Source organism: Tetranychus urticae, chromosome 2 (genome assembly GCF_039701765.1).
Source record: "Tetranychus urticae isolate SD_2017Ah chromosome 2, NJAU_TeUrti_SD_1.0, whole genome shotgun sequence".
NCBI classification, from domain to species: domain Eukaryota; kingdom Metazoa; phylum Arthropoda; class Arachnida; order Trombidiformes; family Tetranychidae; genus Tetranychus; species Tetranychus urticae.
The window spans coordinates 25,898,139-25,914,505 of record NC_142959.1 but is presented as its reverse complement, the minus strand read 5'-3'; the positions used below and the strand labels follow the sequence as shown (position 1 = coordinate 25,914,505).

Below are 16,367 nucleotides of genomic sequence, written 5' to 3'. Positions count from 1 at the left end.
AGAAAAAAATTTAGAGATGTTATCGTTTTAAATGCTTTCTTTAATTTTCAGAATAATTTTCAGTCGTTTCTCTCAAAGAATCAAATTTTCTAAAAAAAAGATGACCATTCAAATAAACTCCTGTCTAATAAATTGAGGATGATGATAGTGAGGAGGTTGATGATAATTTTTGTTGAGACTAAAAATCACAGGGTTTGAAATAAAAATCTTAAAAAAGTCATTGGTCAATCATTAAAGGTTGTTTGCGATTGCATCCTTGGCCAGTGTCATAAAATCTTTTTCTCCGGATTCTTTCCAATATTTTGCAATTAATTCCAAATTTGGACAGTCTGATGGACATTGTAGGTTACCAGAACTCATTACATTTACCAATATGTTAGCAAATTTATCATCAGCAGATCTTGTTGAGGTTGTGGTTTGACTTAAATAACGGGCCAAAGTAGGATAATCACGAGCAACCTGGACACCTGCTTGACAGGCAATCGTTTCTTTACATAGATCATTATTGATCCCAAGAATTGTTAGCATAGTGTCAAATAGTGGCTGTAATTCGGATGCTTGGTTAATCCTTTGGACAACACCGCCGGGTGCTAATTCACGAGCTGCGAGGGAAAGTGTAGGACCTACAAGGTATGATGTGACACCAAAGAGCGCCATTGATCTTTGAAGAGCATCAGCAAGTCCAGGAACTGGACTGGTTATTGCTCGAACCATGATGGGGAAAAATAAATCAGCTATTTCTTTTTGGTTGATCAGATTATCCTTAATTTGTTGCACAAAAGGTGAACTCTCAACGAATTGAATTAAGGCATTAGTGGGTTCATTTCTCATCTCCAAATCGTAGACCGGCTCATTTGGACGTTGAACTGATAGGGTTAAACAGCAGAAAAAAATTGATGTGATCAAAACTAATTTCATGTTTTGGCAATTATAATGAGTGAAGTACACTAGAACAATTAGATATCACTTTATAAATGGCACTTAATTAAAATAAAAATGCTTTTATATAAAAAATTAACATGCACTTTAACTGTGAAGAAGCAACATTTGATCTCATCATTCTTATTTTTCATTGGACAAGCCAGCTGTGAATAAAAAAGAATGAAGCTTACGCTAATCTTTTTTTTAAATTTTATTTCTAGAAATATTGTCGTTGTATTGTCATTGAAATGACGTAGCAGTTAAATTGCATGTTAATTTTTTTGTATAAAAGCATTTTTTATTTTAATTAAGTGCCATTTATAAAGTGATATCTAATTGTTCTAGTGTACTTCACTCATTATAATTGCCAAAACATGAAATTAGTTTTGATCACATCAATTTTTTTCTGCTGTTTAACCCTATCAGTTCAACGTCCAAATGAGCCGGTCTACGATTTGGAGATGAGAAATGAACCCACTAATGCCTTAATTCAATTCGTTGAGAGTTCACCTTTTGTGCAACAAATTAAGGATAATCTGATCAACCAAAAAGAAATAGCTGATTTATTTTTCCCCATCATGGTTCGAGCAATAACCAGTCCAGTTCCTGGACTTGCTGATGCTCTTCAAAGATCAATGGCGCTCTTTGGTGTCACATCATACCTTGTAGGTCCTACACTTTCCCTCGCAGCTCGTGAATTAGCACCCGGCGGTGTTGTCCAAAGGATTAACCAAGCATCCGAATTACAGCCACTATTTGACACTATGCTAACAATTCTTGGGATCAATAATGATCTATGTAAAGAAACGATTGCCTGTCAAGCAGGTGTCCAGGTTGCTCGTGATTATCCTACTTTGGCCCGTTATTTAAGTCAAACCACAACCTCAACAAGATCTGCTGATGATAAATTTGCTAACATATTGGTAAATGTAATGAGTTCTGGTAACCTACAATGTCCATCAGACTGTCCAAATTTGGAATTAATTGCAAAATATTGGAAAGAATCCGGAGAAAAAGATTTTATGACACTGGCCAAGGATGCAATCGCAAACAACCTTTAATGATTGACCAATGACTTTTTTAAGATTTTTATTTCAAACCCTGTGATTTTTAGTCTCAACAAAAATTATCATCAACCTCCTCACTATCATCATCCTCAATTTATTAGACAGGAGTTTATTTGAATGGTCATCTTTTTTTTAGAAAATTTGATTCTTTGAGAGAAACGACTGAAAATTATTCTGAAAATTAAAGAAAGCATTTAAAACGATAACATCTCTAAATTTTTTTCTCTTTTATTTCACATAATACATTTCTCGAGTAATAAATTGTTCATTGACTATTTATGTCATTGATTTGTTTTCGTGTCAATAGGTTTTGTTATTTATTCTACTAGATTCGTGGTTTTTCAGTTGCACGCTGTTAATTAAAAGCATTCAATTGCATGAGCGCTATTTTACTTTGTTAGAAATATTTGTCGGTTTTATTTTATGTAAAATTTTGTTTGACTACCAAACTACATCAGTACCATTGACAAAAAATGCAGTGAAGATATTGTAAAACGATAACATCTCTAATTTTTTTCTTTCATTTTACATCATAAATTTCTCGAGTAATTTCTCTGGTCATTATACATTGCCTGACTATTTATTAATATCTCATTGATTTGTTTTCGTTTCAAAAAGTTACAATCTTAAATCTATTAGATTTTGTTTTGTTTAGTTGCAGTCTGTTAACTATCATGCAATTATTAATATTACTATTGAATACATCAAATGCATAAATTATTATTTTACTTTATGATTATGTTAGAAATAATTTTCGGTTTTATTTCATTGAAAATTTTGGACAACTAAACTACATCAGCACCATTGATAATAAATGAAGTGAAGATATTGGTTGAGACGTAAGATCTTATTTTTGGTTATGTTGAACTCGACTTGGAGCACTAATTATCTCAATATCTGGAATTCATTTCCGAATGGTGATGATTATTGGTCCGTTGGTGTTGGTGGCAATGATCAGGAAACCTAACGCCATGCAAGTGTTGGCTTTGACGTTGCTGTTGAGGATAGTAAGCTACTGGATTCTCCTGATGTAGATGAAAAATTTGACAAAATCTCTAATTTTTTCTTTCATTTCAACTCTTGTCTTCTTTTATATTGTAATGTGGCCATTATTGTTTGAACAATCGTCTTGAAGCGAAGTCTTTTCCTTGTGCATGAATACCAGATCCGCCGAGCAATGACTTCAAATACTTCGAATAATGATAAAAATGAAAATCCAACATACATTCCCATGAAACCTCCAAGACTACTCAATAATTTAGCTGTCTATAAGATAAAAAGAAAACGATCAAAATTAAAACATGATAAAAATCAATCAAATGACACTCAACGAGTATATAAATAAAAAAACTCACAGTCCAAGCTCCTTGTTGGGCGACCTCTTGCATGGTCATTGTTTGAAAATAGACGACCACTTTAGCCAAATTTCTGATCAAAAGACAAAATAAAATATAAAAGACTTGATTAAACCAACAATTTTAGTGGATAAAGATGCGAATTAGTAATCAGTTGATAAACTCACTGGAAATTAAGTCCCTTAGATCCACGATCAAATGAAACTCGATCCTGAATAGCAAAGAAAACATGGAAAATTTTTGTATTATATTTATAATCATTAGATTAAAAGAGTTTATCATCAACATTCGCTAATTTATCAAACTAAGCTAATTTAATTACTTAATCAAGTCTGGGAATCAGCGAAAGTGTCCCATTTTATAGAGCAAATGAAATTTGAATCATTTTACCATTTAATTCAATCAGTTATTGATTTTTTTTACTCTAATGTTGTTAGTCTCATTTGTCAACAACTACTAAAGTTAACACTATTTTTTTGTTTTAATAATGTAATAACTCATTCAATTGAAACGTGCATTGTTATTCAAAATGTTTCTTTTGTGAATATTAATCATGAACAACCATGAATTTGAGATGAATTTAGCTTTGGGATTGAAATATACAAACTGGGAAGCAAATTAGTGAACAAAGGTAACCTTTGAGATGTTTATTATCATGAGAAACGGAAATTATCTTTCACCGTTTGTAGGCGGTTTAAATTGAGATATTTTTAACAATTCAACCCGCTATTGACTAAATTTAATGATTAAACACTGACAACAAGTTAACACCATTAACTGGTAATGATCATCAAAAGTTCAAGTAATACAATGATTATCATTACCAGAAAATTTACTTGTATTGTTTAAAACTCATTCCCACTAAAGGGTAAACTCATTCCCATGAAAGGTCCTCAATAATATTGTTTAAACATCAATTTAATCCTGTCAACTTGGATGATTGCTGTAATTTGCTTGAGTATCCAGTATTGTAATTGAGCTTGATATTGGTACACTAAATTGTTGGATATAAATGTAAATATAAATGTATATTGATTATTGATTGTAATAATATCTAAGGGATAACATGAAATGTACATTTTATACTTTACCTCTCTTGTGGGCCATTTAGCAAGTGATACAGTTTTTTCATATTGAGTTACCCTAAATTGGCAGAAAAAGATGAGCAATTTATGAATACATACAAAGTTATTACCATCATGTAATTATTAATTGTAATATTAATAAGCAAGCAAAACAATAAACATTTCATTTTCGGTTTGTTTTAAATGAAAACAATATTAACGTTATGTGTGTAGGTTTGCATCAATTGTTACCATTGTATTGAAACGTTTTACAGTGAAAATGGTTCCTATTTGATCAATTTCTCATCTTGTATTCATTTTTATGGGTTCACGTTAACATTGTTGTTCACAAACAATGGTTACTATAATAATAAACTATAATAAAGCCACTGATAGTAACAATTATTTACTCACTGGCATCTTGGTGGACACATACAGTTATCAATTTTAGACTCAGGCCTTAACATCACCTCTTCAACGCATTTACGGGTATCTGATGGACAATAAAACAAAAAGGTTTTTATTAATAAACAATTTTAGATCAATTTGGGTTCATTTCAGTGTTTCATTGTGATTAGAATCATCATTAGCTTGTCAGATTTGTGCTTTCGCCTGCTTTATAATGTTATCTGGTACTGTGTTTGCTTGTTTCGTATAATCATTGTTTTCTCGGTAAATTATGATCCTTTTTGTTTCTAAATGCCAAATAAGCTCGACTAATTGTTGTAAATATAAATATAAAGGGAAGATATTCAAGATTAGACCAATTGGGGTTTGAAGGTTTAAATTTCAAAGTGTATAATCCATTAAATGGATTCCCAGTTGGGCTTGTTTGCCTATTAATCTGCATTATACCTTTTACGCATTTAAATATGAATCACAATTAGGAACCAGTTGATTTAATGATTACTTACTCTTCCTTCGAGTATCACAAATCCGTAAATTTGTATCGTTTAATTCAAATTGATTGAGGAAAGCTGACTGACATCGACATCTCATCTGGATTGTCTTCTGTAGGCAGATTTTGAGGCAGGCTTGTTGAGAATAGGTTGAATTACGGGTTAAACTTGCTGTCAATCCTTCCGGCCAGTGGTCAATACAGTGTTCAGGATATGGTGAGGGCAATCTAGTGATACGAAGCATTTTCAGTCCAATGTAATTAGCTCTTTCTGGTCCTACAAAGATAGCTTCACTGGCAGATATGCCCAACTCGTCTGGTGAATGAACCATAACCAGAGCACCAACTTGAGCCGTCCCAGGTAGATATTCATTGGTCTCCAAATTTAGCACCAATTCCAATCCTAATTAACCAATATTAACCATTATTTGAATTGAATTTAACAAATCTTTGATCAATTCACGCTTTTTTTATATACACCACATGATTAATATCCAAGTAGAATGTTTTTTGCTTGACTTTTTGTAAATTAAACTTTTCGCCCACAAAAAAAAGGAAAACACTGTACTCTGTTGAACTTGATTAATGACTATTTTCAATCAAATCAATAAAATAAACGTTAATCAAGATTTACCCAATTTCAATAAGAACAACAACATTTGTTTACATTTTCAACTCTGATTAACGTAATCCTAACCGTTAACTTAGGGTTAGCTACTCACATGACTAGCAACCAAACACATGGTTACTCTTTGATGGTCACCATAAATCTTGATCAAGTGCATTTCATTAATTTACAATTGTGAATAGTTTTTTTTGTGTAAATCAGTGAATACGTTCATGATTTATTTTAATTAAACATATTGATTAGAGAATGTTAACTTTCATGTCAATACAATAACTCGATACAAACAAGATTTGTTTCTTTCTTTTTCAAAACGTAAGTACCTTTCTTTGTTCCGTATCTTACTTTTTTTACGTTATAAACTCTCTGCTTGCCTACAATTTAGTTTCACTTTGATTTTAACCTATTTTGAAAGGTTAAAATTAGGATATCTAATTAAAAACAATCTGATCTCTGAATTTAACCTAAATCTATCTAATGTTAAACTAATGATCCATCGTAATGTTTAATTATTCATTTAATTTTAGTATTTTGTCTCTTCCATCTAACATGTAAACCCATTTAACCTGCCAATGTTTTCCACTCTTCTCTCCTTTTTTTTACCCAAAGGGTTTCCCAATAGATTACAAAATTAACATGTTTATAAATTATAATAACATGCTGATTACACCGTAATGACCAAATAATTGTGCTCTTATTAATGATAACAATAACATAGCTTCAAGTTAACATTTATTCAAATGAACAATAATGGAAAACAATAATTAAAAATTACTGCCAATCTAATGCTTAAAATCTAGGCCTAACACAACAACTTGCCTGGTGAAAAAACCAGCAAAGGTTGTATTGAGTTGACTTATTCAATCAATAATTTAAGTTAGATATTAAACATTTATGAAATATTCAGAATAAATGTCAATATATCACTTTATGATTTTAAATATAAAGTTATCAAATGATTAAATTTAATGTGCTTGACAGTAAAAGTGCAGATATCTTCATTTGATTTTGTACACCAATAATACATTTTGAATATCATTTTTTTTGTTCTCCAGTTCAGTTGGTAATGAAATTTACCTTACAAATGTTTCTGAATGGATGGAGAAAGCCTTTCAAGTCACTTTTTATATTAACCAATGCTTTCATCTTTTCAATTACTACTAAATTGCTTTTCCTTTACTAAAAGTATCTGTTGCTTTCTTAAATATTATAGATGAAACGATATAAGTTTGGATTGATAATCAGATATCATCACATCACGGAACTTTATTTTATTATTTCTACTCTCAATTTTCATTGTTAACCCTGTTTGGAGATGATTTGAATTACCAAGAAGCCATGCTCAAAGCCAAGTCAAACTCAAGTCAGCCCAATGAAACAATGGTCACAATTTTGGCAACGGAATGAGACTCCAATTGAATGGATGGCAATTACAACGGAAACCCATTTATAGTGTCTAACGGTGGTGATTGCATGGGAAAGTGATGAATACATTATGAAAGAAATGGATTTCATCTTCATGTTAATCAACAATATTGGATGGAGGAAACCATTGGTCGACTGTGGGTCAATTAAGCTAAATTATTTTCCATCACCATTGTAATGTTACAAATCATCCAGACGGAATCAAGGGACTAAAAGTTTGAATAACATGACAATGCTTTAACGGAATCCATCTCTCTCATTGAATATGGCTTGATATGTTGTTAAAGAATGAGTTTAATACCTTTCTTGTTCATTTCTTTTTTTTCATCATTTTTGCCATTCTCTCTCATCTCTTTGTTACAATGACAATCTAAATTGTTATAAGGTAAAGGTTATTTTGGTCAATCTTTTTGTTCCCAACGAGAGTATAAGATAGCATGATGGTGTAATCATGCAATATACTTGTTTCCTAGAAGATGTAAAAGCAAAAAATCTGTTTTTTATTCTCTTAACCCCAGAATCAAATCAATTGTTATAACATTATGATTGTATAAAACTGGTGAAATTCAGAAAGGAATCAATTTTTTTACTATTCCTCTCTGTTGAGAGTAATTTTAAATATGAGTTGCACTCAATAGAATGCTGAACATTTTCGATGTCAACTTCAAGTCAAATATCATGATGATAGTAATAATAATAATCATAAAATGTAATAACATTTATGATAAAAGCGTCTCTTAAGACCAATCAAAAATATATCAATGTTGTTATACAAATGGTAACATTGAAAACAAAAGGATTGCGATAAATACATTAATATTACTGAATCTCTCATGTCCCAACATGATTTGTCAAGCACACACATTACAAACATTAATCAGCTAATTAATTTAATTGCTGTTGACGAAATTCACTAATCAAAATTTATCCAACTTCATCAAAGGCCTCAACCAGTTACTAGTTTCAACCTCTATATAAACCTTTAGGCATTCAATGTATTTTTTTTGCCCAAACCTGACTGTCAATGAGATTGTAATTGTAATCATTAAGTAATGATTTTGATTATTTACAAATTGATTTACTTAATGGTGATAAATTTCCTGTGGAAAAATGCGACCAAAAATAACCTTTTCTTATAATTTAATGATCTTTTTAAACGGGAAACATTTTTATATGTTGAACGCCTGAAAGGAAAACACAGAGATCTCACATCATGCAACATATTAATCAGTTGATTGTTAGGTTGACTACTTAATGATAATGGTTTCAAACTTACCATGATCAACTCCAGCTAGACTTGTTTCCTCTTGTTTAGCTTGCTTGTTACGTTTACCATCCCATGTTTTAGATTTAAAAGTGAAACAATTACCTTCCGTTGGAGTAAATTCAGAATGAAAGCTTCTGTGTAATTGATATGGTGATGTTGACGAGGACAATTTATAAGAGCAAATAAATTAGCATTATAACCTTTTTTGATTGCTTATTTACTCAACAACAACAACAAAAAATCAACATTAAGTCAGTCATTTTATAGTATTGATTATTTTCACTTCATATTTACCCGAGTGATCGGGTTTTATTGAAATAAATCAAAATGTAAATATATGTTTATTATATTTAACTTGCCAAATCAATCCTACAACGTCCTTAACCTGTATCAACCTATGATTGACATGATTACATGTTTACCTTATCAGCTATTTTTCATCAACCTAAAAACCTGATTCAATTTTTTGGCAATTTTCATCAACACTGATCTCCTTTCAATTTACTAGGATAAACATGGAAACAATCAACTTACTTTATGTGTGTACAATTTGTTGATTTGATTGTACACCGAAGAATCATCTGTTCAAATTGGTGGCCGAGCTGGACAGTCGTCTTTTTGTCCTTATTGGCCATAACCGCCAACCAAGTGGTCAAATTTTCCTGCAACTCTTTCTCCTCTCGTTCAGTCAATTCAATTTCATCTGCCATCAGATTCGGATCATAGGCTGGTGTTGTGGTTCGTTGGTTTGGTGGTGTTGGAGGCTTTGATCCAGTCAAGTTTGCTCCTGTTGAAGGCCTTGAATTGCCACTGTTGCCCGTACTGCCACTTCCACTTCCCCCGCCACGATTACGCCAGGCTTGTCGTTTACTTCTTGGTGGCAATGGACTACCCGAACTGCCGGGTCCATTTGGTCCACCTGCTCCAATATTTGAAGTGTTTCCTGCGCCAGAATTACCACTAAAAGTCGCACTGTTGCCAATGTTATTTCCACCTACATTGAGTGGTCCTCCACCGATTTTAGTTGTAGTTGGATGGGTTGAAGTCTGACTACGTAGATCGGGAATGGCGGATGAAGAAAATCCTTCAATAGCTTCATCATCGGGTTTCTTTTCACCAATGTCATTGATGTCTTCAATTGAAGAATTGCCTTTCTGTCGAATTGGTCAGAAAACAGAAATTACATCTTTTTTATTTTCTAGAAATATAAAGAAATCAAATAACTTTCTTCTATTTATCAACTTCAACTGCTTTTTCCTCCTTTATTTGACTTACATTGATCAATATTTATTGTTGTCTTTTATACTGTCTAAATTATTAATAACTCTTAAGGAAAGTCTTGGTCTTTATTGAATGGTTATTAGTTTTTATGTCAGTAATCAAGTCAATTGTAAATCAAAATGATGTAAAGCAAAGTTAAAAAGGAAAATATTGCTAATTGAATTTGGAATGAAAAAATAAGTCAACCTGGGAGTGGATAATTTTTATTTTACCAGATTATTTGAGCGATACTGGGAATAGTAAGGAAATATGGATAATTATACGTTCTGTTCAACATTGAAATTATTTACAACTTTGATGGCTTCTAAATCAACATACTAACTAATTTCATTTTATAGAATAGTTGAATTTTTGATTGAATTATGTCATCTAAAATGTACACCTAAATGCTTTAATTGCCAAGAAAATGTAACTTGTATAACTGTTAAAACAATCGTACGACTCATGGAGTGGGGATCAGCTGTGTGAGGGAGCTGTGTTTTAAGCTTCATTTAAAGTGGATTGGTTTTTTCATAATTGTGATTTATAAGTGATATTTTTTGTTAACTTGTTGTATTAAATCTTTTTAGTGGTTAACTAGTCACTGATTATTTAATTAACTTACCGAGTTAAGAGCAGTTGCAACGGTTCCACATAGTTTTTCCTGTAGTTCAACAGGCATGGAGAAGTTAAATGTGCTATTACAAAGAGCACTGAATCTAACTATATTTAGATTGCAAACTGTTACTGCTGGAAATGGTAATTTACGACTTTCACGGAGACGAACATCAACAGTAACTGGATAATTGTAAAATTCAGACAAAAGCTGATGGATATCACGGAGAGCAAGGAAACCAAGCAGGGTAAATACAACGAACCAAACAATCTTTCGTAGATAAGAATCAGAATGACAAATCTCTCTTAAACCAGGAACCGAGGAGTCCGAGAAGAGTACCGTTAAATCATTTGGACGATTTGGACCTGAATCACGGTAAATGATGACCGGTGAAGCTGCGCCTGTTTGAAATAGACTTGGTAAGGGCAGATGGGAAGGTGAACGGAATGAAGAGAGAGGAGGTTGTCCTGTGCCTCTAGAAGAGCGACGGTGAAGATCTGGTGATGGATGGGAAGGTTGGTTAGACTGGTAGGATGGGAAAACATGGCCAAAAGTCAGTCCAGTTGATGGTCGGTGAGGATTAACATTGGCTCCTATTCCTTTCGATGACAGATATGTCTTGCCGTAATTAAATTTGTTACCATTGGAACCATGGATAATACCATTACAATACCAGGGAAGATCGGTGGTTGTAAAGTTAATATGGTCCGTTGAATAAATTGATTTGCACTCTTCTGGTGTTATGGGAGCGTTTTTGCGTTTCATACGACGACGAGCAGTTAAAGGCATTGTCTTATGTTTCTTGGTCTCAATTGTCTATTCATGAGACAAAAGAATTGCTAACTGAATGATCATTGACGATTGGAATTGATTTTCACTCAGTCATCAAATTGATTCATTTCATCATTCATCAATCTGTATGTTTCTCAATCTTCAAACCAACCGACCAACCATTCTGATTATCATCCAATTGATTGTTTGCATGCTTAACTCTGATTCTTATTCACTTAACCTGTTTGACCATCTGGACAAATTGTTAATATTAATATCATCATCTACTATTAACATCTAAATCAAGTTGATCTTTATGGGGTCAACATAATAACAATCCATTATGCATTAACCACTCCATTTATGCTTCCAGTTGAACTAACCTTATTCAATAAGTTAACCTTTCCTCATCTCATTTAATGTATAATTTAAATCCCAACCGTTTCAACTCCCAACACATAATCAAATTAACAACCATGGCGTAAATTATGTCAAATTAAGCTCACCTTTTGATTTAAATTTGTATTAAAATCAACTCTTTGATTATTTTAAGCAAATAGCAGCTTCTTTTTTGTCTATATGTTTACCGTTACCATTGGTATGAATCTAATTTGTTTACATTGACAAACAACTGGGAATGGTTTTGATAATGACGATAATGTTTAACTCAAATTGTTTAAAATGAAAAACAATTAAATATATTCAATCGTATTTGATTGCATAAAAGCCAAGACACTTTCAAATGGGAAACAAACAATATACTAGACAAAGATCAATCACTAAATTAAACTGTCAACTTGATATTTAACTTTACCCAATCTAATTGAGATTCACTGTAAAAGGATATCAGAATCATTAAAATTGATCAATGATCCTTTTCTTTACCTCAAACAATTTAATGAATCAAAGCTCAGCTAAAGATGAAACTAAATTGTATATTTACTTATCAAGTGTCAAATAATCAAAATACACAATAAACCCAATGACCAAATCGAGAATTACTCCAAAAATGTAACCTTTCAACCTTTCCAATTTTACTTCATTTCAGTCAATCGATTGTTCATTAATCACCGATCCAAGTTGCATCAATCATCGTTCAATCACAATTTATCAACCAACAGGACAAACTTGAATGTCGCGCCATAACAAAGGTTAATAACAAAGAGTAGCTCTTTGATTATTAATAAGCCTTAAAAGTGAAAGTTCATAACAAAAGATAGCTCTAAATGTGTAGGCCTAACGATTAATTGTAACCATTTATGTTTAATTCATGAGCAAAGTCAAGTGTAAAATCAAATTGATTATTAATCGAGAAAGTATAATCTTTTAATTGTGCCTTTGTGTTACTAAATCAATGGTTTAATTTTATTAAAAGAAGGCTTAAATGAGATTTCTTGCTTCAATGTAATGCATCTTTTCACTGTTAACTCATCTTTACTGTCAATTCTCTTCTTCTTCCATCATCACAACCGTCAACTTCACCATAACCATCTTCATCTTCATCATTATCATCAATAATGAAGCCCACATCATTAACATTATCTACATAATCAGTGAAAAATCCAATTACAGTTGTTAAATTAAGTACCTAGAATGTCTTGTTGTTTAGTCAATCTGATTAGGTAAAATCACTGTACCATGCAAAGCAAGATAAAATATCCACAGATTTACCTTTGGTTTTTTATTAATTAACCCAATGGACACACCAAACAAAGTTAAATTAAACCACAACAATGTTAACAATTAAACTATGAAAAGGAAAGTTATTAATAACAACAATGTAATGATACTGTCATTGTATCATATCTGGAATAGTTGATTGACATTTGTCTCACATTTACCTTTGTCATTTGCTTCGGAGCCCTTTTTTTTAATTAAATCAACCCAACTTACAATACTATTACTAATCAATCAATTCACAACTAAACTGAAAGCTAATTTTGTTGACAGAATTAAACATTAACGATATTATCATAAATCTATTATCAGTCCATGAATCTCGTCTATTTTGTGTTTCCAGTGACCTTTTTTGCAATAACTTACCATTAACGTTCAACAGTCCCATAAAAATACATCTAACTGTTTCCAAATAAAGGTTTTAATTGTGAAAACAAATGAGCTTTCAGTTTAGCCATTAATTTATATTTATGTATATTAACAAACCAAATTTCATTACACTTTATCATCAATGTTTCATGTAATCATCATAATAACCATCAAAATGAACAAGTAAAACAATTGATAATGCACAACTAATGGTAATGATGAAGTGAAGAGTCATTTTCGCCTAATTGTGATTAATTTACATTTCTCGTTCAATTTCAATCAAACCAACTCTAAAAACTAAATTTAGATTCAGAGACAAAAATATTATTACAATGTTCATTTAACCATTCATATCAAAATCATATTGTCCATTGCTTAATGCTAATTGGGATTTGATTGGAATAGCTTGACAAATTATAATCATTGTAATCATTCATTATCAAGTATCAGATTTAGGAGTAATTTAAGTTTCTTAGACTTGATTGTTGGAGTTAACTAGTAATTTTCATCAATAAACTCTGCAATTAAAAGTCAACTGATCAGCTTTTTGATGAACAGTTAATGAAGAGTGGAAACAATTTCAATTAATTTCAAACAGCTTTTTAATGAACAAAAAGAAGATGATTTAAGAGCTAAAATAACAATTAATTGTGCTGTAACTAATAATAAGGTGTCAATTAACAGTCAATCAAGAAATCTTTAATGATAAATGTTCATCATAACCAATTTACAATTTGATTTGATTTCACTTTGTCAGAGACTAAAATGTTAATGTCCAAACTGATAGTCATAATAATGAGTGAATGATGATTTGTGGTGTTGAATTATTTCAAGTTAAATGGTCAAAAGATGAAAATTACTAAATATTTGATCATTTGATTGGTTTAATATTGACTAAATCTCTATTAACTTGATGGTTGAGTTGAGCTAAATTTGATAATGTTTGGACTGATTTATCGTTAACATTATTTTCATTATTATCATTTTTACGGTGATTAACATCAGCTAAAGATTGTATTGAAAAGGAAGATGGAAGTTGATGTTGATGATGATGAACATTATGATATTGATTGTTTAAAATAGAGTTATCTAAAATTAAATGAGTTGGACCTTTACGTGAAGCTGCTCCATATGATTGTTGATTTTGGTATATAATGGGATGTTGATTAAAATGCTGATTTAGATGTTGATTTAGGTGTTGATTGAGATTTTGATTGTTAATCTGGTTTGGTTGAGTTTCACTTTTAACCGGCAACAGTAATGATCCTTGAAGAGTGTTCATTAATAAATCGGGTTGACCAATGTGAAACCAATTTGGTATCATTGGGTTGATTGGGTTTGAAGAGGATTCATGGTTAAAGTGTTTGAAAAGGTCAACAATTGAGATAGCCTTTGGAGGCTCAGATTTTGCAAGTTGATAAACAGATTCAACAAAATAAGGTGAAGATGATTTCAATGGTTGAGATGGCGATGGTGAAGGTAAAACAATTTCATGTTGTTTTACCTCTTGAAGGTGATTATGTTTATGGTGATGTTGATAGGGAAATTGGTGATTACTTGATGATCGGATTTCAGCTAGATAATCTGAAAGTGCATCATTGCCTGTTGATAGATGATCCGGTAAATGGTCAAAACTGGGTTGATAATCGTTCTCTTGTTCACTGTTAACTTGGCCGTTGATAGTCATTGAATGATCACCTTGCTCATCATCAAAATAAACTGGATCCATTGGAACCTCATTCGGTATATCATCATTGAAGTCAAAATAATGACCAATGTAATCCATTTCACCATTATTATTAGGCAAAATATAATTACTCTTATCATTTGAATTGTAATTGATCTCTTTAGGGTTGCTTTTGCTATTTGTTTCGGTTTTGGTGTTGGTTGCGAGGTTTTTAATGTTACCGTTTTCCTGGTTCAGGTTTAGGTTAAGATTGTCATCTATTTCATTGGATCTACTGCCTCTGGGAAATGAAAGATCATCAAAATCACCATAATAGCTCATTGGTAAGGCTAAAGGTTTGTCGAGAATGGAAAGGTCAATTGATAACAGTTTTGGTAACGGTAATTCAAGAGGTTTTGGGTTTGTTTGGTGTTGTTTATAAGCTGTTAAAGATGAGCCCAGCAGATGATTTTGACCATTGTTGATCTTTGAAAGGTCGAGTTCAAAACGTTTTAAAAATCGCGGAATATTGGATGGAAGAGAATGTAATTTAATTGCTGAATGAGGGGTTAAAATGGGCAATGATGAATATGAATTGTAATGCTGTTGTTGATTGTTGACTGAAGGTTCACTAGATGAGATTAAAGCTGATATTAATGGAGGTGATGATGGTGATGATGACGAAGGGGAAGATGAAGGTGAAGGTGAAGATGGAGATGCCGATGAATAGTTTTCACTTGATACAAATGAAATTAAACAAGTAGTTATCAATACATCAATGAAAATTATCTTCATTTTTTCAGATTTTCTTGCAATTTTCACCTTCTTTTTGTCAATTTGTGTCAATCTTTGCGCAATCTTAGTCATTGATCATTAAATAAAAATGACCTATCATGAAGTTTATCATAAAATTAATCATGAATGACGATGGTTCAAGTTTATTGCAATAACTTCACTCCATTCCAATTGAAAGTTAATACAAACACAAAAGTAAAGTTTCTTTAACAAACAGTTTTCAATTGTAACGGTCACATTTGAATTTTAAATTGACAATTAGGCTTTATTATTTAAGAAATACTGATTTATGTTTACTGTTTCATTCAACATTGTTGATCAGTGAGTTTGGTCAACTGTTGAAATATTTCTGAGTGAGTTTTGCTTGTTTAACGTAAGGTTAATTCAAAGTTAAGAGTTAAGTTTGTTGAACATGGAAATCGTTATGAACTTTGATTCTGTTACTCTGTTGACGCCTATGAATCTTTATACACAGACTCATGAAATTTTCTCTCTTTTCCTTTTCATCTTTTCTGCCTCCCTTATCTTCTATACTTATCCTATTGAAAGTGTAGTGTAGGTTTGAGATAAGCTGAATGAACTGAATTTTAT

General features: G+C 31.6%; 2 protein-coding genes and 2 long non-coding RNA genes across 7 annotated transcripts; 3 read left to right on the top strand and 1 right to left on the bottom strand.

Annotated features, from left to right (window-relative positions):
• Window positions 1-1,033: 1,033 nt before the first annotated feature.
• On the top strand, window positions 1,034-2,194 carry LOC149094216 (uncharacterized). Its single transcript, XM_089268034.1, has one exon. The coding sequence runs from the start codon at window positions 1,296-1,298 to the stop codon at window positions 1,980-1,982; it is 687 nt and encodes a 228-aa protein (XP_089124160.1). The 5' UTR covers window positions 1,034-1,295; the 3' UTR covers window positions 1,983-2,194.
• A 530-nt stretch (window positions 2,195-2,724) lies between these two features.
• Window positions 2,725-11,287, bottom strand: LOC107360636 (epithelial sodium channel subunit gamma-like). Of its 4 annotated transcripts, none has more exons than XM_015927331.3 (9): window positions 10,508-11,287; window positions 9,157-9,776; window positions 8,632-8,756; window positions 5,322-5,708; window positions 4,822-4,900; window positions 4,435-4,486; window positions 3,511-3,554; window positions 3,344-3,416; window positions 2,725-3,254 (listed from the first exon to the last, which is right to left on the bottom strand). In XM_015927331.3, exons 1-9 carry the CDS (start codon window positions 11,285-11,287, stop codon window positions 3,057-3,059), a joined length of 2,358 nt encoding a protein of 785 aa, XP_015782817.2. In that variant the 3' UTR covers window positions 2,725-3,056. The 4 variants fall into 4 exon arrangements, 3 of the variants coding, with proteins under 3 accessions (XP_015782817.2, XP_089124154.1, XP_089124153.1); XR_016198979.1 differs by lacking the exon at window positions 2,725-3,254 and adding an exon at window positions 4,168-4,337; XM_089268028.1 differs by lacking the exons at window positions 2,725-3,254; window positions 3,344-3,416 and having other exon boundaries at window positions 4,844-4,900.
• LOC149094215 (uncharacterized) lies at window positions 6,103-9,268 on the top strand. The gene is made up of 3 exons (XR_016198983.1): window positions 6,103-6,245; window positions 7,144-7,740; window positions 9,131-9,268. It is a non-coding gene; the product is annotated as an uncharacterized LOC149094215 (long non-coding RNA).
• On the top strand, window positions 10,604-11,826 carry LOC149094214 (uncharacterized). The gene is made up of 2 exons (XR_016198985.1): window positions 10,604-10,745; window positions 10,813-11,826. It is a non-coding gene; the product is annotated as an uncharacterized LOC149094214 (long non-coding RNA).
• The last annotated feature ends 4,541 nt before the right edge of the window (window positions 11,827-16,367 follow it).

Excerpts from the sequence above, each read along its gene's own strand:
- LOC107360636 (XM_015927331.3), bottom strand. The coding sequence starts at position 11,287 with ATGCCTTTAACTGCTCGTCGTCGTATGAAACGCAAAAACGCTCCCATA. Across the intron at positions 9,777-10,507 it reads TTGCAACTGCTCTTAACTCG|AAAGGCAATTCTTCAATTGA; the intron begins GTAAGTTAATTA and ends CCAATTCGACAG. Across the intron at positions 4,901-5,321 it reads TTGTGATACTCGAAGGAAGA|ATACCCGTAAATGCGTTGAA; the intron begins GTAAGTAATCAT and ends ATTGTCCATCAG.
- LOC149094216 (XM_089268034.1), top strand. The coding sequence starts at position 1,296 with ATGAAATTAGTTTTGATCACATCAATTTTTTTCTGCTGTTTAACCCTA.